Raw genomic sequence first — 25,405 nt, 5'->3', positions numbered from 1 at the left:
TGACAGAATTAGCAAGGATGATAAAGAACAGCGTATAGTTCAGTCTACTCTTTATAGGGTTGCTATGTGTAATAGTCAATTCAATGACACCTAAGACCAATAAGACAGTGATTTTGAATCTTCTTTTTTAATGTAAACATCTATTGCTATAATTGTTTTCTGAGTACTGCTTTTGGTATGTCTCAAAATGAGCCTAGAGATGTTTGAAGTTCACTTTGATTTCTTCTGTTACCTAATTCTGTTGTTGCTGTTTTTAGGTGCCATAGAGTGAACCGAAACTCAGTGGCCTCATCAAGAGCAGTTGTGAATCCTACCCTGTCCTGCCTATCCTCACCATGCCATGCTTGATATACTTGAGCCCATTATTACAGCCACTGCCATTCCAGTTTATTCTTCCTCTTTTTCACTGACTCTCCACTCTTCCAAGTATGATGTCCTGTTTCAAGGACAAGGGTCTTCTCACAACATGCACAAAGCATATGAGATGAACTTTCACTATCCTTTTATCTCTTAGCAGCAATCTGATTGCACCTTCTCCAAGAGAGATTTGTTTGTTCTTTGGAAGTCCACGGGATAATCAGTACTTTTCTCCAACACCACAGCACAAAATCATTGATTAATCTTTCATTCTTAATCAATGTTTACTTTTCATCTTTCAAATGCATAGGAATTAACTGAAAACAAACAAAGCAACCCGGTTTTAATCAGATGCACCGTAGTCTTTAACGTAACTGCTCCAAAGCAGCTTGGAGAGGTCCTTGACAGCAGACTTCCTTAACACAATTTGTCTTGAAATACACAGGAATCAGATTGATTACATCTGTGGATATAATCACTATGTAACTTAATATCATCAGTTAAAACCAGGCCAGGTGTTGACAGTGGAATGTTGTTGCTGTTGTGGTTGAGTCACCTGTGACTCCTAGCAACTCTCTTTACAATAGCCCTGAAACCTGCCCTATCCTGTGACAACTTTACTGTCTCTAATATATCTACCTTCATTACCCTGTTATTGGATCAGTCTCATCGATCATGATCTTCCTCTTTCTCTATTCCTCCTTTCTTCCAGACAAGATATCCCTCTCCAAGGACTGGTCCCACCTTGCAACATGCCCAAAGAATGTCAGATGAATCCTCAAAATTCTTTCTTCCAAGAAGCAGCCTGCTCTTACCCTCTCTAGGATGAACCTGTTTGTTTTCCTAGCAGTCCATGGTATATCCAACACTCTTCTCCAGCACCACCACTCAAAGTCCTCAATTCTCTTTATATAATCCCTAGTCATTGTCCAGCTCTCTGACTCATAGCAAGCCAAGCAATTGTGAACACTTTAGTCTCCTGACGTCGTTGCTCTTCAGTACTCTGGAAAGGTCCCTGACAGCTGATTTTCCCAATGAATCAATTCATCTCTTGATTTCCTGGCTGCTGATACCAAGAGTATTGATTGTGGAGTCAAGTAAACTAAAGCTGTTAACAATCTCAGTCTCTTCACCATCTATCATAATGCTGCCTATCATCCCAGTGGTTAGTATCTTTGTTTTCTTGATGTTAAACTTCAATTCATATTAAATAGACTATTAATTTTTTCATGTGCAAGTTTAAGTGGAAGACGACAAAAAACAAAACAAGTTCACAAGAGCCAAAATAAGACCTTGAGTCAATCCCACCTAAATTTAAAACCATTTCAAGATTAGGTTTTAGATATTGAACACTAATAATCGAATACCAGATGAATTACAAGATGACATCAAGACATCATCCAAGAAGGAAACAAAACATCATTAAGAAGAGAAAGGAAGAAGTAAAGACCAAAATGGATGTCAGAAGAGACTCTGAAAATTGCACTGGAACCCATTTTTTTAAGAGTGTAACATTTAATTGTGCCAATACCTTGACTAGGAAGCTGTTTTCTGAGTTGAGAGTGTGAACACTTCATGATTTAAAATCAGGAAAGGTGTATGTTAGCAGTCTATCCTTTCTCCATACCTATTCAATCTGTATGCTGAGCAAATAATTAATGAAGTTGAACTCTATGAAGAATGTGACATCAGGATTCAAGAAAGTCTCATCAACAAACCTGTATTATGCAGATGACAAGACTTTGCTTGCTGAAAGTGAGGAGGATATGAAACACTCTTTGCTCTAGGACTACAGCCTTCAATAAAGATAACATCTCAACATCAATAAAACAAAGGTCCTCACCACAGGACCAACAGTCAACATCATGACAAATGGAGAAAGGATTGAAGATGTCAATTATTTCATCTTCCTTGGATCAACAGTCAACACCATTGGTACCAGCAGTCAGAAATTTAGGAGATGTGTTGCACTGTGCAAGTTCACTATGAGGGAGCCATACAAAATGTTGAACAGAAACGGTGTCAGTTTGAAGACTAAGATGTGTTTTATTCTTTCCATGGTCTTCTCAATCATTTGCTACACATCAGAGAGATGGACAATGAATTAATTCTTCTTATAGAGTTGTGGTGTTGGGTAAGAGTACTGCATAGCACCCCATGGATTGCCAAAACAACAAATGGATATATTTTGGAAAAAGTACAGCCAAAGTTCTCCTTGGAGACAGACTGCAAATTTCATCTTTCATATTTTGGACATGTAACTAGACGATGCTTTTCCTGGGAAAGGGTTATTATGCTTGGAAGATAGAAGATCAGTGAAGGAGAGGAAGACATCCAACGAGATGGGCTGATACAATTACTGTATCAACAGGCTCTAGTGTGTCAGAGATGATGAAGATGGCATAGAATACAGTAAGGTTCAGGTCAATTGTTCACAGGGTCACCATTAGTTGTACTTGACCCAACAGCATGGATAATTCTGAGATATTCTTGTTCAAATGCCGACCACCTCAGTAAAGCAAATACTGAAATCAAGCAAGTCTCACGTATTTTTACCAAATATGCAATTTCTTTTCACTATTAATTAATTTTTATTAATTGTTCACTTAATTTTGTTGTAGTTGTTGTTTTGTTAGGTGGCATCAAGTCAAATATGACTCATACCTCAAATATCAACAGATCTGAACCCTGTCCTATCTATCCTGTGCCGTCCTCATCCTCCCTACTATACTGATGCCCATTGTAATACTAACTGTGTCAGTTCATCTGGTTGAGAGTCTTCCTCTCTTTCATTGCTTCTCCACTTTTCCAAGTATGGTGTCTCTCTACAAGGAAGTCTCCTCTAAAAACATGTCCAAAGTATGTGAGGTAAAGCTTTGTCATCTTTGTTCCCAAGGAGCACTCTGACTGCACTCTCTTCAAGACCTATCTGTTTGTTCTTCTGGAAGTTCTTGGGTTATTCAGAAATCTTCTCCAACACCATAATTCAAAGGCATCAATTCTTCTTCTGTCATCCTTATTCATTGTGCATCTCTCAGATGCATAGCAAGTAATTGAAAAGGCAATGGTCTGAATCAGGCATACCTGAGTCTTCAAAACTAGCATCTTTTCTCCTCAGTAATATAAGGAAGTCCTTAACTGCAGATTTTCTCAGTGCACTCTGTCTCTTGATCTCCTGACTGCTAGTTCCTACCAGGTATGTTGATTATTAATTCAATAAGTTGAATTTGTTGGAAGTTTCAATCTTTTCCCCATCTATTGAGTTGTAACCATATTGAAGGTCATAGTCTTTGACATTCTGCCACAAGTGTTTGTCTTTTTTACTTTCAGCATTCAAATTCGTGTCATCTGTCTAACACAGGCTGTTGAGAAGCCTATGCTTCATAGAGTCCAGCTTCTTGAATATTTATAAAAAAAAGCATGATTTCTAAAATGTTGGCGTTGTTGTTGTTATGTGCCATCGAGTCACTTGCAACTCACAGCGACCCTATGTACAACAGCCCTCTCCAAGGATTGCTCTTTCCTTGCAGCATGCCCAAAGTATATGAGAAGCAGCTTCAGAATCTCTGCCTCCAAGGAACATCCTAGTTTCACCATTTTTAGGGCAAAGAGTCCATGGTATATTCAGCTTTTCTCCAGTACAACAGCTCAAAGGCATCAGTTTTCCTTGTATTATACTTAGTAATTTTCCAGCTTTCTGATGCATAGCAAGTAATTGTGAAGAACATGTCCTAGATCAGGTGCACCTTAGTCTCCAGTCTGACATTGTTGCTCATGGGGACTCTGGGGATTTTCCCCATGCAGTTCGTCTTTTGGTTTCCTGGCTGCTAATACCAAGAGTGTTGATTGTAGAGTCAAGAAAATGGACTCTGTTAACAATCTCAATTTCTTTACTATCTATCATGATGCTGCAAATCAGCTCAATGATGAGAATCTTTGTTTTTCTTGATGTTGAGCTTCAATCTTCTGCAACAAATACTTCAGGTACTCCTCAGTTTTGGTAAGCAAGGCTTTGTCATCTGAATAACCCAAGGTGTTGATGAGTCATGCTCAAATCTTAATGCCACATAGTACACTTACAGAACTCTAAAGACAGTGAGAAAACTACTGGACATAGTCACCAATTAAGCAAAGTGGCAGGATACAAGATGAACATACAAAAATCAGTTGCCTTTCTCTAGAATGACAAAAGAACACAAAAAAAGAGCTAAGAAAAACAGTACCCATAAAAATAGCTAATCATAAGATTCAATACTTGGGGAAAAATGTAACTAGAGACAAAAAACACCTATACAAAGAAAATTACAAAACATTACAAGAAGCAACAAGAGACCTGGAGAAATGGAAAAATGAGACTCAGTATCATTAAAATGACAATTTACCAAAGGCAATCTACAAGTTAAATGCAATCCAATTCAGATACTAATTCCATTCTTCAATCAGATAGAAAATGTAATTTCTAATTTTATTTGGAATGGAAAGAACCTCCAGATAAGCAAAGCATTCCTAAAAAAGAGACACAAGATAGGAAGCATCACACTACCTGATTTCATACTACACAGCTCTGGTAGTCAAGACAGCATTGGTACAGTGACAGATACATAGATCAATGGACTAGAACTGAGAACATAGGAATTAGCTCATCTGCATATGCTGAAATGATTTTTTTTTGACAAGAAGACAAAATAAGTGAGGAAACGAGAGCCTTTTTAAACAACGGTGTTGGTGAAATTGGAAAACTATCTGTAGAAAACTCCAGAAAAACACACAACTCACACCATATAAAAAAAAATCAATTTAAGGTGGATCAAGGACCTAGGACTAAAACCAAATACTGTAAATTTCATTAAAGAACAGATTGAAAGAACTCTAGAAGCCCTAATTCACACCATGAACAATCTTTTAAACATAATGAAAAACCTACAACCAGGAGAGAACAAAATAGATAAATAGGACCTTCTAAGAATCAAAACTCAAAGCTCATCAAAAAACTTCCTCAACAGGGTAAAAAGGAAAGTCACAGACTGGAAAAATACTCAGTAATGATATATCTGATAAGGGACTTATATCTAACATTTGTAGAATAGACCAGCACTTTAACAAGAACACCATAAACAATGTAGTCACAAAATGAGCACAGGATATGTATAGATGCTCCACCACAGAAGACATTAAGTGGCAAACAAACACATGAATAAATGTTCAAAATCCCTAGCTATCAGAGAGATTCAAATAAAACAACTTTGAGATATCATCTTACCCCAGTAACAATAGCAAAGCTCAACAGAACAGCAAACAATAAACACTTGGGAGGTTGTGGAAAGTTTGGAATCCTTATCCATTGCTGGCAGGAGTAAAAATGAAACAACCACTATGGAAGGTGTTGTAGCACTTTCTCAAAAAGTTGGAAATCAAAATATCATTTGACCCAGCAATTTCCCACTACTGGGAATATACACTAAAAACCATAATTGTCATCCAAACTCTTTATGCACATCAATGTTTATTGTTGCATTATTTATAACATCAAAGAGATAGAAGCAATCCAAGTGACTATCAAAAAATGAATAGATAGAAAAACTATAGTGTATTTATAACATGGAATATTATGCAGCACTGAAAAACATTGAACTTTTAAAACATTACACAACATAGGGGACCGTGGGGCATATCGTTCTAAGTGAAATATTTCACAAAAGAACAAATACTGCTTAGCACTTCTGTTATAAAACAGATCTGACAAGGGGTGGGGGTCGAGGAGAACAGGATAAGTGTGGAGCGATAATGACCATTGCATTAGAACAGATTAAAGAAAGAACTATTTAAAAGGAATATATGATTATGCATTATATATATGACAACATCCCCAAATAAGAGAGATATTATTGTAAATAGGACTATGCGGAGGTGGGGGGTGGGGTGGGGAAGTAGGTAATTGTACAAAAATGAATAAATGTTTCTAAAAATGAATTGGGGAAGGGGGAAGGAAAGGAGAGGATATAAAATGTTCAACAATAAATGAATGAAAGTCAAATGTCTCTGTAAACATTCGTTAAAGTCACAAAATATAATTTTATTTTTAAAAAATATAGATAATATATTCAATGAATAATCACAGCAATAAATCCTGAAAAAATACATTGTAAAAATTCACAAAATAAATTTACTAAATTCAGACTTTATATAGATATTAAGACACATCAATATAAATGAGAAAGGAAAGAGTATATCAAGAATAGATTTATTGCATAAGGTTATAGCCAGATGCAAACAAATACAAGATTAAAAGAAAAAAGCAAAGATGATAAAACTCAAAAAATAATAACTTAAAATTGTTGTTGTTATTATGTGCCATTGAGTCGCCTGCGACTCATAGCGACCCTATGTACAACAGCCCTAAACTCCGCTCTGTCCTGTGCCAATCGCACTGTCTCTGACACTCCCATCCCAATTATCCCAGTCACTGAATCAATCCTCTCCTGCGCCGTCCCTCCACCCTCCCAAGCATGATGTCCCTCTCCAAGGACCGGTCTCTCCTCACTACATGTCCGAAGTAAGTTAGACGGAGCCTCAGAATCCTTGCCTCCAAGGAGCCACCCGGTTTAACCCTCTCCAGGACAAATCTATTTGTTTTCCTAGCAGTCCATGGTATTCTCAGTACTCTTCTCCAGCACCACAGCTCAAAGGCATCAGTTCTCCTTCTATCCTCCTTGGTCATTGTCCAACTCTCTGATGCATAACAGGTGATTGCGAAGACTATTGATTATTAAAATTAATAAAATAAATATTTCACAGAGATGATGTCTTGATTATCTCTTCTAGTTAGAGTTCATGTAGAGTTCTTTACTTGAGGCTTAATTTTCTGTGTAAAATTGAAAAGTCTTCTCTAATCATTTCTTGGAAAATAATCTAGAGATTTCTTTATCGTTGTCATAATGCTATGCTATTTCAATAATTTTAATATTATATTCCTTAATTTAATCTAATTACTGTCTTTTTATTTTGTTCCATTTTCTTTGTTCTTTTTTATTGTTTTCCTTGAGACTTGACAAGCTTGTTATTTTAATTTCTACTTTATTTAATGTGTCTTCTATCTGTTCACTCTTGTTATAGAATGCTTATTCTTGATTTTTTCTCACATGTCACATTTTAAAATTTCAATAGTTACATACTTCTTTCTCCATCTCTCTCCCTCTGTTGATTTTTTTCCATTTCCATTTTGAGTTTCTGAATTTGTTCTTCAAAATTTCCCCTTGATCTTTGCTAGTTTGTTTTTTGTTTCATTTTCACTTATTATTCTGATTTTTTAAAACAACATTTCCCTTCTTCAAATTTTACTTTTGACTGGTCCTTCTCTTGTGATTTTACTAATTTCTGTTGAACTTGAGGCATTTTGATCTTTGTCTTTTTGTTTTTTCCTTAAAATTTTGTAATTGGATTTTTTTACTGGGAGATTTTTTATTAGATATCCTGGAGTGCAGGGGCCATGCGTGCATTGCCAACAAAATTAGTACAGTATGCACTCATCAGCAATTCTGTGCAACAAAGATATGGTGGTCCATCTCTGAAAATATGCACAAGTCTGAGAACTCCTCCCATAGCTCCACTCCAACCTCAAAAACATTGTGAGTCAGAATTGACACAATGGCAGTGGTTTCATTTTTTGGGTTTTTTTTCTGGTAACCACTACAGGACATTTGTATCTGCATTTTTCTTCTAGTGCTTATTCAGGAATTCTGCGTGGATTTGAGTTATTGTGCCAACCAAAATGCAGGAGAAAGATGGGTAAATATCTCCTGTGTGATTTACTATCTCTGAAAATCTATTGCAAGGTAATCTATGAGTTGGTTCCAACATGACAGCAAAGGATTATGAGCTAGTTGAGAAAGTGTGGATTTTGCAGGACATAGATATTCTAGTGGTATAATCTTTAAGGAGTTTCACTATTAACTCGAAGTTCTCTCACCTCCCTGTATTTTTTTTTTTTAATCCACCAGCGGCGAGGAAATTAGAAAAACGTATTGCCAGAGAAAGTCTGCTGTTAGGGAATTCTCCAAAGTACTGAAGAGCAACGGTGTCTCTTTGAAGACTAAGGCGTGTCTGATACAGGCCATGGTCTTTGCTATCACTTGTCATGCATCAGAGAGTTGGAAAATGACTAAGGAGGATAGAAGGAGAATTGATGCCTTTGAGCTGTGGTGCTGGCGAAGAGTATTGAGGGTATCATGGACTGCTAGGAAAACAAACAGATTCATCCTGGAAAGTGTCAAACCAGGTTGCTCCTTGGAGGCAAGGATTCTAAGGCTCTGTCTAACATACTTTGGACATGTTATAAGGAGAGACAGGTCCTTGGAGAGGGACATCATGCTTGGTAGGATGGAGGGACAGCGCAGAAGGGGAAGGCCCTCTATGAGGTGGATTGATTCAGTGACTGGGGTAATCGGGATGGGTGTGTCAGAGATGGTGCAATTGACACAGGAAAAAGCAGAGTTTAGGGCTGTTGTACATAGGGTCAGCTATGAGTCAATTCTGATTTAATGGCAATAAGTGAATAAGTAAGATTTTAATGTAAATTTTAATATCATTTTAGTGGAGTTTGACAATTCTGTAATAACTTTTGTTCATTGTTGTCTGTCCTGACAAAGACTCTTCCACAGTGTCCCACTGTATGACACTTGCTTTTGTTCTACTCCATTAGCTCAGCCCATTCCCTTAGCCCAACATCCTTTCTTGTCTTTCTGGTCTTAATAATGCTTATCAATCTCAAGTATCAGCAAGGCTCAACAATATTCTCTCACGGACTCTATATCACAGTCTTGCGTTATTCTTTCCCAATTGGGAGGTCCACAAACTCTCATCTAATTTGCACCACTTAAAAATATCAGTTTAGAGCTTCCTTGAATTAACTTCTTTCTTCTATTTCCTAAACAGATCATTCAGGAAGCAGGGCTTTATGAAGAAGAATGTGGCATCAAGATTGGAGGAATACTCATCAACAATCTATGATATGCAGATGACACAACCTTACTTGCTAAAACTGAAGAAGACCTGAAGCACTTGCTTGCAGAAGGTCAAGGACTGTAGTGTTCAATATGGACTGAAGTTCAACATTAAGGAGACAAAGATTCTCACCACTGGGCCAATTGGCAGCACCATGATGGATGGAGAAAAGATTGAGGGGTTAGCAATTATAGCTTGCTCGGCTCCACAATCAACACTCTTAACACCAGCAGTCAGGAAATCAAAAGATGAGTTGCACTGGGAAAATCTGCTGTCAGGGACCTCTCCAGAGTACTGAGAATAATAAATGAGCCCTCTGTTCATTCTGCCATCTTGTGATCAAGGTCTTTTCTTGATAGTGTCAGGTCTAGGAGATGCACATTTACCTAAAAGTAGTTGAGCCCTTTGTGTGATGTCTGGTAACTCAAAATGTAAGGTTTCTCCAAGTATCAAGAGGAAGCTACAGGCTTTGGAAGTTACATGGAAGTAATTTCATTCTGTTCTGTTGTTTTTTGTGTTTGTTTTTTTTTTTTTTAATATGAAATATAGAGTCAAGAATAAGCACATCAGCAGGTGTAGTTCATTGAGGATTTCAGTGTATACCCTTTGCATTTCTTACTAAATTCAATGTCAAAGTATACATATTCTTTTAGTAGACATCTAGCCTAAGTAGGTATCAAATAGTGTTATCATCCCCCTAATGGTGATAGAACTATATATCCATTTCACCCTCCCTTGAGTAACTACACATTTTCCCCAACAAACCAGGGATCTCTGATGGCCTGTTGCTATTTTTCGATGTTGTTGAATATGATTCTTAATGAACAAAAAACTTGAACCTTGTCCATCCTGTGCTATCTTCATAATCTCACACACTTGAGCCCATTGCTGCAGTCACTCAATCTATCTCAGTGGGGGTTCTAATGGCCCAAGTGATAAGAATTTTCTTATCTTCTTGCTGCCTAAACAAAGGTGTTGTTGTTAGGTGTCTTTGAGTCATCAACGACAACTCATAGCAACCTTATAAACGAAAGACCTGAACACTTGTATAACCTTTCATTGTTTCTCCACGTTCATAGAGTTTCTGGAGGCAAGCTATTTTGGAAGTGGATGCCATTCTTCTGCTTCCAAGCTTGTTTTAATTGGGGAGCTCCAAAACCTACTAGCTGTTCCATAGAAGAAAGTAAGGTAAATTCCTTCCATGCAATTTATAACCTCTGAAAATTCACTGGAGGGTCCACTCTGAATCAGCTTTAACTTTATGTAAATAACAATAACCCCATATATTTCCTAAGTAAAGAAAACTTCCACAAGAATTACATATAAAGATGTAATAGTAATCTTATGAATATTATTATAATTTAAGTCTAGTGCTCAGCAGTTAACAAAGTTAAATCTACCTATCTACTTATTCAATTCCTCCATCAAAATAATTTTGGGCTGCCTAGGTACAAGTTTAACTTTCTTGTAAGTTACCTGAAAACCTTTAAAACAATAAGGGGATAAATACTTACCCTCATTTTTGCACTAGAGGAAACCTCAGAAATGTTGAATACTTTCTTTCTAGATCAGAAATTTGTACCTACATCACCGAGTATTAGCACTGGAGATTATATTGCATTCTGAATAGTTGCAAATCTTGTATTTTTACTACATAATATGGTATTTTAGAACCCCAAGGGCATAAATATGAAATAGATCCTGCATTACATAGAAGAAATTCTAGCTTTAATTTTTTTCTGTGAAGGAAAGTTTTCTTGTACTTATAAAAATGACTGCACTGTAATACATACAAGTGTTATCCACTTGTTTATATGTAGAATTGGGCTGTTTTAATCCCTCAGTTACATTTTGAACTCTTCTAAGGTATACACTGTTCTACAACTTAATATTTTTAAATTTTTTGCTATCAAGCAAAAGTTATCTTTTCATCTGCCTTTTTCATAAAAGGATTTCATGCAAATCATTTAATGCCATCACATCTTGTTATAGAAAAATTATTATTCCGATTAACCATTTGCAAAGAAGCAATTCTCAGTTGGTTATTAAGTGGGGAAAGGTCCTGGGGAAAACTACAATTATAAGCAGCTGCAGCATGAATTAGATGTAATTACACTTGATTCCTGTAAATAATTCTTTCTGTAAATTTCCATTCCAAAAGGATTTATTGCTTGGTAACAAAGGGTATTCTGAATTAAAAATATATTTCTCTAAATTCCTGTAAATAAAAGTATATTCATTAAAAAAGATGGTGAAAGGAAGAAGCGATAAAGAAGAATGTGTTTCTGAGTATCTCTCTTACAAGTCATGTTGTGATTTCTTATTTCAATCTCAATATGACATATATTCAACTTTCTTTTTGTTTTTATTTTGTCTATCTGTACATTGAAGGGAAATGAAATACATTCCCTCCTTCTACAAAGAAAAATGTGACATACTATGTTCTACAGTAATTGTCAGCAAAATCTCATAATTCTATTTCAGCAACATAATAAGCATGTAATGACAGATGGCATCTAAAGTGTCACTAAGGTACTGTTGAATACATTAAAATAATTCAATTTTTTTGTTGTTGTGTTTTAGAGGGATGATTGTTAAGCATTGAACATTTCCTGTTCTATTAATAAGTTTGTTGTTACTTTTTCATTATGATGTATATCTTTTCTTTCCAAATATAAGCCAGTATGTGCATTATTCATCAAATATATTCCCACAAAAATGACAAGGGAAGAGTTGATATATTATTTAAATCAGTCTAACATATCAATATGAGTTTTATGATTTTAAAATGGCAAAATAAAATGCAAAAATAGTAGGGATGATTTATGGCTTAAAAATAGAGTGTCTGAATTCTGAATTATAACAGAAAATTAATAGCATAGTTTATGATTTTACATTTTTCCTTGGAAGGAGGGTTCACCTTTTGAATTATAGTTCTGGGTTATTTTTACTTATTTATTTCACGCAACATCTATGCTCTATTTTTCACCCTATCACATTCATTTAGTATGGAATAATATGTATGGTTTAGATAAAAGCTAATATTCATATCTTTGTCTGATATTAAACATTTGTATATACCACAGCTTTGTAGTGTCAGACTAACTTCATATTTTTTCTTTAAAATCGAGATAAATTAATATAGATCATTCTGAATGCTATTTTTTAAAAAGCTAAATTTCTATTTCTTTAAGTCTTTGAATCCAAGGAGGCAATTGTTTTTGTATTTAATTGGCATTAATCTGTTTGTACATATAACAGCATATACAATATATGGCTCATAAAAATTATTTTTGTTTTATGCATAAAATATTACCCATAACCAGTATGTATTTGGGGGAAATGTGTCAAAATATAAAATATCTATTCACTTCTATGCAAGGTCCTTTACTTTGAATCATATATGACAAAATATTCCACCCTTTAAAATATTAAAGTGATACAATATGGCTCAAATGTATTTCTGTTCAATATTATCTAATTTCCATAAAATATCTGCAAACTTCTGCACATCAAAATATCTTTTATTAAAAATGTTTATGCAAATGAATATGTGCATTCCTAATATAAAACATTTGTTTTTAACAGCAGCTTTGATATTAATAGTTGTGAATGAATATTAATTTATAAAACATTTTAAAGATAAGCAATGTATGTGTTTATACTGTATTAGTGGCATACATGTCAAATAAAATGCAGAGTATTTATATGACCTAATTGTAACAGATTTTTTAAAGAAAAATGAAATGCTCAACTTATATTTCCTATAGTAACAGGAAGTAGTATATAGCATGTATTAAAATCTGTAAAATTTTTAAAACATACTCTGTGTATTGGCTAGAAATGCAAACATAATTTATTAAAAAGAACATCTGCTAAAATATGTAAACATATCTTTTGCTCCTATATAATAGAATCCATCTAACTATATATCAATCTCTTTTTCTTTTTAAGATACGAAATTTTAGCTAGTTTAGCTATTTGATATCAGTAAAGTGAGGAAAATGCAAAACATCTATCCAATTATTTCAGTTAATATACAAGCATTAGGCATTCAAATTCCTAATTAAGAGACAACATGCCCTGTCAGGCATCTGCATGGGCTATTGAACATTGTCTAGATTGTTCTGTAATTATCCTAGTTTAATAGTTCTAAAAACATAAGCAATGTGCATCCATTGAAGGAAGGTACTGCTTACCATCTAAGAAGGTGCAGCACACAGAACCTGATCTGGTTCCATGTATTCATGCTGGATGTTTTTATTGGAACATGCTCTAATTAATCCTTAAGCAGAGAGAGTAATAGCATGCCATCAATGAAAGTCATTCAAAGATCCTTTAATTTAAAAGAATCACAGTCTGTGGCAAACACAAATGTAGATTCCTTGTAGGATTTGTATTTTGTCAAATCCTCTTCACTCCAGCCCCTACAAAATCAAACTGAAAAACAACAACAACAAAACAAACCCAACCCCGCAAACCCCAAAATCCTCATTACCATCAAATCAGAACTGATTCATTGCTGTTCCTTCATTGGTCTTCCAATGATGCAAATCATAAAATTCCCCAACTTTCTCCTGCTTTGTCCAACTTGTCTTTCACATTGTTGTTGTTTGTCTTCGAGTCAGAAATGAACCTTGTGCCTTTGAGATTGTTCCTGTTGATTGCTGTCAAGTTGAGCACGACTCATAGTGGCCCTATGAACAAAAGACCTGAAGTCTTTCTATAATTACCATTGTTTCTTAAAGTTTGTAAAGTTTCCAGAGGCATGTTGTTTAGGAAGTGAATGCCACGATTGCAGTGCAGAGTTTTTTTTTTGTTTGTTTGTTTTTGTTGTGTGTGTGTGTGGTCCCATCCTAGATTGTTGTTTAGTATCTTCAAGTCAGGACCAACCCATAGCTGAACTTTCAGTGGGTTTACAGAGGCATTTGGAGAGGAGATTGTCCATGCTTCTTCAGCAGAGCAGTGGTGGATTGACACCAGGTGCATTTGTTATTGCAGCCCAGGTTCTTACCACTAGGCCATGAAATCAATTGGACTGCCTTTGATTCTATTTGGAATCATAGCAACCTAGCTCTTACACTAATTTTACATTTGTTTTCGTTGTTGTTGGGTACCATTGAGTCAGAAAAGACTCATAACTGACCCTCCAGTAGGTTCTCAGAAGCAGTTAATCCCCACGTACATGTCTGCCCACCCTTCTCCCTCAGAGCAGTTGGTAGATTTGAAACTCCTGTTTTCAGCTTACATATCATTGTCAATATATTATAAACTCACATAAATGATATAACATTTATTTCTAAAATATAATTTGACCTTGGCCATTTGATAATTCATATGGGAAAAATAAAATCTGAATCTTCTGTTTATAGAATACTTTTAACCATTTGTTGTTAGAGAAGCATTATATAAAACATGAAAATAGAAAATTAGTTTATAATTAATATTTGTATTTGGTAGTAAGGAGGGTATATTCTTTCTTTACTCCGTGATGCCATAGTTTATATAAGGTATTCACTTCTTCTATGACCTCTAAGTTTGTTTCTATACTTTCCTTGGAAAATCTAAAGTGTTATATGAAATAATTTTGTATTATTTTATTCTATTATATCGTAATTATTTATTGTAATCAAATTTAAAAAAAAACAACAAATTAAACTGCAAGCCAACTGGTTTAACAGAGAGAATATAAGAGATTCAGGTAATAAATAAGAATCCTCCTAGACCCAGAGCAGACTTCAAAGATTACCCTTAGCGATGACTCCTGCAAAGGGCTAAAGTGAAATTGGATTAGAATGTGGAGCAATTTATGCTCCAGGGTATTTCTGAAACAATAGAGCAATCAGATGTTAATTACAGAAAGCTAAACTCTGGATATGATCTAAAGAGAGGTATACAGCTTAACAGAGAGATCAAGGAGAGAGCAAGTCCTGCTAAAAACTTACAATCTCAGAATGACTGTGCGTATCTAAAGCTTTACCTGTAGAGTATCTTCAGAGGCATCACACTGAAATGCAAATAGCCTATATTAAAACAGTTTTTATTTCCTAGCATCAAGAAATAAAAAATCTTAACCACAAGACTAATATCATGATAGCACTGGAGGTAACATCAAGATAAAGAAATGATTTATGTCAAGGATTTAATTTTACTTGGATCTGTGATCACCACCCACAGTAGCAGCTTGAGAAATCAAAAGATGCATTGCTTTGCGAAACTCTGCTGTCAATGACCACTCTATGCAAAGATATGGAGAAAGAGAGAGATCTATCTGTCTGTCATCTATCTGTCTGATCTATCAAGAGAGAGAGAGAAAGAAAGATAGAGACAGAGAGAAAACTCTAGTGACATATAGGCATAGTATGAATTATGCTGCCAACTCTAATAATATGCAGTTCAAATCTAGCAGTCACTCCAGGGAAGAAAGGTGGGAAACTTATTTTTTTTTTTTTTAAAGAACTCAAATTACATTATTTGACACATAATATAATATGGTTCTATGACACAATAAACCTAAAGACAAGGAGAAAAGACGCAGTCTCCTATCTAATTGATAATTAAGGAATAGGAGGGCAAGTCACTAAATGAATAACAAAACAGTTACATTTGAGTGGAGAATTCACTTTTTCTACCATCCGTCCTTTTTGAATCCCCTCTCTCTGTTGTCCAATGGACACACTCGTGTTTTGAGCCAGCGAGAAATGCAGTGGAAATGAGGAGTGGTTACAAAATCCCCATGCAAAGGTGCACTCTTTCAAGTGGCTAGCTTGACATTCTGTGCAAATATAATGTGGTTCTGGATGACGGCACAGTTATCAACGACAATATCCCAGCTGCACAAGACTACTGCATTCCATTTTTTCATTTCAAGCACTTCTTTCTGGCGCTGCTGTTGGTGCCACTCTGAGTATTCACATCCTTCGCTGCTGCCATTTTGGAAACACACTGGCGATTTCTTCAAGTAAAGATCTGTAGTCTAAGAAACTTGATAACTGGTCACCATGAATCAAATTCCACTCAAGAGCAATGAGCTCTCCTCTCTCTCTCTCTCTCTCTGTCTGTATCTCTCTCTCTCTCTCTATGTCTCTGTCTCTCTCTGTCTGTCTCTCTCTTTGGAAAAAGACCACATAACAACAACAACAATATATATTACATAAAATGAGCATACATTAGAATAAAAGATACATACTGAGAAGTATATAAATAATATATGAATATCATTCAAAGAATTACCACAGAAACATGAAATGACTATCACATAAAATATAATAAAGCATATTATTTGAAATAAAGAGGAATCTCTGATAATGATAAAAGGATTAATCCAGAAAAAAAAGTTAATTGCAAATATATATGCATGTTACACAGAGATCCAAATACTTGAAGCGAAAAATGACAATATTGAAGATAAAATTGAAACCAGTATCCTGAACCCTCCTCACAATCTCTGACTCAATTTCTTCTAAGATAAATTTTCTGTTTCTTTTAACAGTACATGATATATTTAATATTTTTCACTAACACAATTCTTAGGCATCAATTCTTCTTCAGTCTCAGTAAGTCCTCCTCCAATTTTTACATGCATATAAAGCAACTTAAAATGGCACAAACTGGGCTATGTGCATTTTAGTCATTAAAGTGATATCCTTACTCTTTTTTTTCCTATAATTATATTTTATTAATTTTCATAAACATTTACAGAGATTTTGGGTTTCCATTCATTCATTGTTGCACTATTCTCTCTACCCTCCTCCCAGTTTGTTCTTGTCCAAATGCCACAGTGCTTGTCAAAGCCAGTTCTGATTGATCTTCTTTGTCAGTGTGTCCTTTGCCATTCCCTATCACTCCTCTCTGAGAGAGACTTCACCCTGAGTCATAAGGGAAAGGGGATGGCGTATTCTCTTAGCTACTTCCTGCTGAAAAGGGACGCTGTGGGTTTCAGGGTGAAGATCTTCTCTCACTACTCTAAAGGGCCCCTTTGGCAGTAGGAAACACATAGACTATTATGGAGATTGATTTTGGAATTTAGATGCACTCTTATTGATTGTGCTTGGCTGTCCATGTACATATCCTTGAAGATGTATCATGGGGGTGTTGCAACCTAGAAGACACAAATTTGACTAACAAGTTATAAGTACATGAGTCAAAAATTATGGAAAAGTAAAAGAAAAGATTCTTTCATTGTTTTACAAACCCTCCCCCAGGTCCCCTCCACCATGTAGCCCTCGCTCTAGTCTCCTGTGATGACAGAAATACCTAGTTATATATCTCTTTTAAACAGTTTTCTCCCTCCTCTGTTTCAGTGCAGTATACATTATTGAACCCATCTTACTCAGTCTCTCCCCAACCCCAAGGACAGTCCCATTCTACAACAGTGGCATCATGTAATATCCTTACTCTTTAGAACTTCAGAGATTGTTTGCAAAAAAATGTTTATGTGTTAATAGCTTAAAATTATTACATTAGAAAAAGTAAAGATATGATATTATAAAATTAACCATTCACTTTAATATAAAATAAATATGAAACATGAAAAAGATTCAAATAATAAATATTAGAGAAGATAAGAATTGAGAATCAAAAATAAGAGAAAAATAACTACTAAAAATTGATTCAGTCAGTGAAAAGATCAACAAATTTGACATATCTTCTGTAAAACAGACCAAGAAAAAAAGGAAGCAACTTAATAATTTTGAATTAGATAAAAGGAAATATCTTCTAGAAATTTAAAGTATTAGAATACTGTAAATAAATTGCTATTATTGTTGTTGCACCATCAACTCAGAACCAACCCTTAGTTGACCCTTCACAGGGTTTTCAGAGTCTATTAATTGCACAGGGGGAGATTGTTCACATCCTTCTTCTAAGGACCAGCTGGTATATTTGAACCATGTGCAAATAAAATGTATAAAACAAATTAAACAACTTAAATAGTATATCAGGATAGGTGGAAGAGTCATCAACAGCCTGCATTATGCAGATGACACAACCCTGCTTGCTGAAACTGAGGAGGACCTGAAGCACTTGCTGCAGAAGGCCAAGGACTGCAGCCTCCTATATGGACTAAAGCTCAACATCAAGAATACAAAGATTCTCACCACTGGGCCAATTGGCAGCATCAGTATGGATGGTGTTAGTTTACTTGGCTCCACAGTCAACACTCACAGCAGCCAGGAAGTCAAGAGACAAATTGCATTGGGAATGTCAGCTGTCAGGGACCTCTCAAGAATACTCAAGAGCAATGACATCCAGCTGGAGACTAAGGTGCACCTGATCCGGGCTATAGTCTTTGCAATTACGTGCTATGCATCAGAGAGTAAGACAGTGAATAGGGATGATAGAAAGAGAATTGATGCCTTTGAGCTGTGGTGCAGGAGAAGAGTGTTGAATATACCATGGACTGCTAGGAAAACAAACAGGTTTGACCTGGAGAAAATGAAGCCAGAATGCTCCTTGGAGTCAAGGATTCTGAAGCTTCGTCTGACATACTTTGGGCATGCTATAAAGAGGGACTGGTCCTTGGAGAGGGACATCATGTTTGGCAGAGTGGAGGGGCTGTGAAGGAGAGGAAGACCTTCGACGAGATGGATCGATTCTGTGACTGGAGTGGTGGGAATAAGTGCATTTGAGATGGCTAGATTGGCACAGGATAAAATAGCGTTTAACGTTCTTGTATGCAGGATCCCTGTGAGTCACAAGCGATGCGATGGCACATAAAAATAACAGCAACGAAACAGTATAGATAAAGTCCTAGAAATTGGTAAACTAAATAAAGCTGACTTAGGGATAAAAATTTTAATAAACTTTAAAAGAAATAATGAAAATAAATCTGTCTACCAGACCTACATGGCTTCTCTGATAAATATACTAATCATTAAAGCAAAAAGAAAATAACAACAACAAAACTCCCTTTTGGAACAACGAGAGAATAACAAGAGAGAATGAGTCTCCTAAATTATTATAAAATTACAGTAATCAAGAAAATATGAAACTGACTTGATTATTGGAACACACAACAAAAGAATAGAATCCAAAAGTAGCTCCTTACACTTGTAGTCAACTGATACTTGACCAGGATGCCCAGTAATTCACAGTTTGGAGACAGGGTGGTTAATGGTATTTTGCAAATGACATCTGGACAACAGAATATTCACAAGTAACTTAATATCACAGCATATACAATAAATAACATGGGTAAAAGACTTGAAATTAAGAGATAAAATTAACAAATGTTGTAATGACATCTTAAGTGTACAATGCTGTGAAATTAGAAAACTTAACAACAAATTATATATATAGAATCTGACTTTAACAAATTTTTTTAAAAATCTGCTACAGAAGATACAATTAAGAAATTGAAAATTCAGCCCATAGAATGGGAAATAACATTCCCAAATAATAGATATTACTAGAAAATTGTGTTAAAAATACTACTTGTTATTTAATAACCAAAAGGCATATAATTTCATTAAAAAATGAAAAAATTACTTAAAAAAGACAATTATCCAAAGAAAACACATAAATGACCAATAAACACATTTATAAAGATTTTTAGTACCTCTAGTTATTAAGAGCTGAAAATAGGAATTACATTGATATACAGCTTTGCATCCATACTCATGGTTCCATAGTCCTCTTAAGATGGAAAGAATCACCTGGCTGCTAATTGAAAGGGTGGAGATTTGAATCTACTCAGAGATGCCTCAGGAGAAAGGTCTTGTGATATACCTTCAAAAAAATACGGTCACTTGAAACTATGTGGGAGTGTAATTCTCTTCTGCCACGTATGAGGTCATCATAAATTGATTCTTAAGAGTTATTGATATGATGCAAATTCCTTTCAATCAAAAGATAAGTGTGGCAGCAAACATTAAGTAATTGGAACTCATTTGTTGTTTTGATTCCCTTCAAGTTGAGTGCTACTCATAGTGACCCTATGAACATAAGGCCAGAAGTCTTTCTATAACTATCGACATTTATCGAAGTTCATGGAGTTTCTGGAAGCATGTTATTTAGGAAGTGGATATCACTCCTGCTTCCAAAATCAAGTAATAGGTAGGTCTATAGACCAGTAATAGCACTCCTTATAATCACCAATTATGTAAGGTGAAACAAACATTTGCCCAAGGATAATGCCCTGAAAGCAAGAAGGGTTAAGAAAGAAGGACTAGTTGTAAGTTGTTAAGTACCACCCAATCAAGTAGGACTCATAGTAACCCTATGAACAACAGTCTAGGGACTAAGAAATGCTTGATCCAGGCCATGTTGTTGTTGTTGTTGTTATGTGCCGTCTAGTCATTTGCGACTCATAGCGACCCTATGCACAAAAGCCCTAAACAGTGCTCTATCCTGTGCCAATCTCATTGCCTCTGACACACCCATCCTGTTTACCCCCATCACTGAATCAATCCACCTCATAGAGGGTCTTCCCCTCCTGCGCTGTCCCTCCACTCTGCCCAGCATGATGTCCCTCTCTAAAGACCTGTCTCTCCTTACAGCATGTCCAAAGTATGTCAGATGAAGCCCCAGAATCCTTGCCTCCAAGGAGCAGCCTGGTTTAACCCTCTCTCGGATGAATCTGTGTGTTTTCCTGGCAGTCCATGGTACATTCAATACTCTTCTCCAGCACCACAGCTCAAAGGCGTCAATTCTCCTTCTATCCTCCCTAGTCATTGTCCAACTCTCTGATGCATAACAAGTGATTGCAAAAGCCATGGCCTGTATCAGGCGCACCTTAGTCTCCAGAGAGACACCGTTGCTTTTAAGTACTTTAGAGAGGTCCCTAACTGCAGACTTTCCCATCGCAATACGTTTTTTGATTTCCTGGCTACTGGTGCTAAGAGTGTTGACCATGGAGCCGAGCAAACTGACGCTGTGAACAATCTCAATCTCTTCACCATCCATCCTGATGCTACCAATTGGTCCAGTGGAGAGAATTTTTGTCTTCTTGACATTGAGCCTCAGTCCATACTGAAAGCTGCAGTCCTTGACCCTCTGTAGTAAGTGCATGAGGTCCTCCTCAGTTTCAGCGAGCAGGGTTGTGTCATCTGCATAACGCAGATTGTTGATAGATCGTCCACCAATCTTAATGCCATGCTTCTCTTCATAGAGCCCAGCCTCTCGGATAATCTGCTCTGCATACAGGTTGAAAAGGTATGGAATTAGGACACCTCCCTGGCGTACACCCTTCCCAATTTTGAACCATGCAGTTTTGCCCTGCTCTCTTCTGACGACTGCCTCTTGGTCCAGGCCATAATTTTCTAAATTCCTTGCTATGCACTTAAGAGTTGTTCAATGACTAAGGAAAACAAAAAAGATTCAATGTCTTTGAGTTATTGTGCTAAAGAAAAGTCTTGGACATAACATGGACTGCTAAGAGAATAAATAATTCTATCCTGGAGAGGGTGAAACAAGTTTACTCCTTGAAGGTAAGGATTTTGAAGCTCCAACACACATATTTTGACCGTGTTGCCAGGAGGGATCAGCCATTGGAGAAGCTTATCATGCATGGAAGGATAAAATGTCAGTGCAGGTGAGGAAGACCCTAGATGAGGTGGACTGACTATGACAATGGGGTCAAGTGTGTCAGACATGATGAGATTAGCTCAAGAAAGATTCAGAGCCATTGTTCATATGGCTGCTAAGGGTCATAGCACATAACAAAAGCAAAAATCTCTCGTTTTAGTGATAAGTTTTGCTGTTAAGAACCAAAAGTTATGTATTATGAAACCACTAGTTGCTCCACACAAATTGATGAACAATCTCATCCCTTGTGATTAATTGCCTCTGAATATTCAGAGGCAATAAATTGGAAGGCCTGCTATGAGTCAGTTCAAACTGAATGGTATATAATCACAACAACATTATCCCAACAGGTTGCATAATAACAACAATTATGAGATTATTTAATTCATATCAGGGAGTTCTGGTGGCCTGTTGTTGTGTACTACCAAGTTGATTCCAAGTTGAGAGTACCTAACAATAATGCAATTTGGGGTTTTTTTTAAATTTTTTAATTAATTGTAATGAAAGTTTACAGAGACTTTGGATTTCCATTCATTCATTGTTGCATCTTTCTCCCTATCCCACTCCCATCCCCCAGTTCACTTTTCTCTTTGAAAAGTAAAAGAAAAATTCTTTCATTGTTATACAGTCCTTTCCCCGAGTCCACTCTACTATGCATCCTTCATTCTGGACTCCTGTCATGACAATAATACCTAATCATATATCCCTTTCAAACATTTCTCTCCCTTATTTTTTCAATGCAGTATACATAATTTTTCCCATCTTCTTCAGTCTCCCCCAACCCCAATGTCAGGTCCGTTTTACAACAGTGACACTGTGCAGTGTTTGTCTTTTGTGACTGAGATATTTCACTCAGCATTATGTCCTCCAGGGTCACTCATTTTGTATAACATTTCATAAGTTCCTTGTTTTTCAAACCAGCATAGTATTCCGTTGTATGATGATACCACAGCTTCTCTATCCATTTGTTTTTAGCTGGGCACTTAGGTTGTTTCCAACGCTTTGCTATTATGAACAAAGCCACGATAAACATGAATGTGTATATATCTGCTTGGGTGGTGGTTATTGTTTCTTTGGGGTATATTCCCAGTAGTGGAATTGCTGAGTCAAATGGTATTTCTATTTACAAGTTCTTGAGAAAGTGCAAAAACCAAGTCAAATTTTATCATGGACCTAGGAATAAAACCAAGGACTATAAACTGCTTTAAAGAAAAGCTTGGAAGAAACCTAGAAATCCCAATTCACAACATAAACAGTATCCCAAGTATCCTGAAAAATCTACAACCAGGAAAGTATAAAATAGATGAATGGGACCTTCTAAGAATCAAATCCCAATGCACATCCAAAAACTTCTCCAACAGGGTAAAAAGGGAAGACACAGACTGGGAAAAAGTATTTGATAATGACATGTCAGATAAGGGATTTATATCTTGAGCTCGAGAAGATAAACAACCCAATTTATGAATAGACACTTCACCAAAGAAGACTCAGATGGCAAACACATGAAGAAATGTTCAAAATCTCTAGCTCTGAGAGAGATGCAAATCAAAACAACTATGAGATATCAACTCACCCCAGTAAAAGTAGCAAAATTTAACAGAACAGTAAACAACAAATGCTGGCAAAGTTGTGGAGAAACTGGAACAACACAATTTGTATTATTCTTTTGGGCATCATTTCATAAATCTTAGCTTATGAGTTAATAAATATTATTATTACTTAAACGAACTATCAATCTATTTCACCATTTATTTTCCCATTAAAAAGTTAAAAAAAAATCCTTTGAAAATACAATTAACAGCTTTTATATTCATTAGTTGTAAACATTTTGTCTTACAATAAAGCATAAACTTAAATTGGCTCACAGCTACAATTTCAAAATAGAAATTATTTTAAAAAGATTGTACTAAAAATATTTAGTTGGCAAAGAATAAGTCCTCAGGAATTAATGGAATATCAACTGACAATCAAGAGACAAATTTTGCGCTGGACACGTATGCCAAGTTGTGCCAAGAACTACGGAGGACAATTACCTGGCCAACTAACAGGAAAAGATCCGTATTTGTTCTTAATCAAAAAAATGGTGAGCTGACAGAGTGTGGATATGATCCAAAAATATCACTGATATCACATGCAAGAAAAATTCTGCTAAAGATTATCCAAAACAGATGTTGCAGTCCATTGAGAGAACTGCTAGAAATACAGGCCGGGTTTAAAACTTTATCTTTGCATTTCAAAGAGAGGTGCAAACTGGGGGGAGGGGGGTAAAGAAAAAAAGTGCAACAATGAATGAATTTAAATCCAAAATCTCTGTAAATGTTCATTAAAATTAATAAAATTAAAAAAAAAAGATTCCATAGCAACAGAAACATTACTGAGAATGTCAGATGGATCTTGGCAGAAAGCAAAGAGTATCAGAGGAATGTCTATCTGTGTTTCATTGACTATGCAAATGTATTTGACTATGTTGATTATGGCTAATTGTAGCTAACATTGAGAAGAATGGGGATCCCAGAACTCTTGATTGTGCTTATGCAAACCCTATACTTGGATTAGGAAGCAGACATCAGAACAGAGTAAAAAATCCTGCTTGAGTCAAACCAGGAAAGCAATGCATCAGGGATGCATCTTATATCGATACTTTTTCAATCTATATGCAGAATTGATCATTCAGGAGGTTAGACTTTATGAGAAATGTGGCATTAGGATTGGAGAAAGACTCATCAAGATGGCACAACCTTGCTTGCTTAAATAGTAAAGAGCCTGAAGCTTTTGCAACAGAAGGTCAAGAACTGCCAGCTCCAGTATGGATCGAAGCTTAACATAAAAAAAGGCAAAGATTCTCACCAATAGACCAATTGGAATCACCATGATCGATGAAGAGATTGAAGTTTGTTAACAATTTTATCTTGCTTGTACCGCAATCGGCACCCTTAGCACTTCTTTGTTGTTGTTGTTATGTGCCATCGAGTCGTTAGTGACTCATAACGACTCTATGTACAAGAGCTCTAAACATTGTTCTATCTGTGCCAACCTAGCCATCTCAAACGCACTTATTCCCACTGCTACAGTCACAGAATTGATCCATCTCATCGAAGCTCTTCCTCTGCTTTGCCGCCCCTCCACTCTGCCAAACATGATGTCCCTCTCCAAGGACCAGTCCCTCCTTACAACATGCCCAAAGTATGTCAGATGAAGCTTCAGAATCCCTGACTCCGAGGAGCATTTCAGCTTCACCTTCTCCAGGACAAATCTGCTTGTTCTCCTAGCAGTCCATGGTATACCCAATACTTTTCTCCAGCACCACATCTCAAAGGCATCAATTCTCTTTCTATCATAGCTATTCACTGTCCAACTATCTAATTCATAGCACATAATTGCAAAGACTATAGCCCAGATCAGGCACACCTTAGACTACAGCCTGACATCATTGCTCTTCAGTGTTCTTGAGAGGTCCCTGACAGCTGACTTTCCCAATGCAATTCATCTCTTGATTTCCTGGCTGCTGTTACCAAGAGTGTTG

The 25,405-nt window shown here is 36.1% G+C and overlaps 1 protein-coding gene and 1 pseudogene across 1 annotated transcript in view; one reads left to right on the top strand and one right to left on the bottom strand.

The window, feature by feature from the left end:
- Window positions 1–15,985: 15,985 nt before the first annotated feature.
- LOC102860636 lies at window positions 15,986–16,320 on the bottom strand (annotated as a pseudogene).
- Window positions 16,321–19,433: 3,113 nt separating this feature from the next.
- LOC102860227 (DNA-directed RNA polymerase I subunit RPA49-like) overlaps window positions 19,434–25,405 on the top strand; it is an 18,112-nt gene continuing 12,140 nt past the window's right edge. The window contains exon 1 of the mRNA XM_006888483.1: window positions 19,434–19,513. Within this exon, the coding sequence (XP_006888545.1) occupies window positions 19,434–19,513 (80 nt within the window). The remainder of the gene's footprint in view (window positions 19,514–25,405) is intronic.

This window comes from Elephantulus edwardii, unplaced genomic scaffold (assembly GCF_000299155.1).
Source record: "Elephantulus edwardii isolate Elephantulus edwardi_28Jun2011 unplaced genomic scaffold, EleEdw1.0 scaffold00067, whole genome shotgun sequence".
Taxonomy (NCBI): Eukaryota; Metazoa; Chordata; class Mammalia; order Macroscelidea; family Macroscelididae; genus Elephantulus; species Elephantulus edwardii.
Note: the sequence above shows the minus strand (reverse complement) of the source record. Positions and strands in the feature narration are given on the sequence as shown.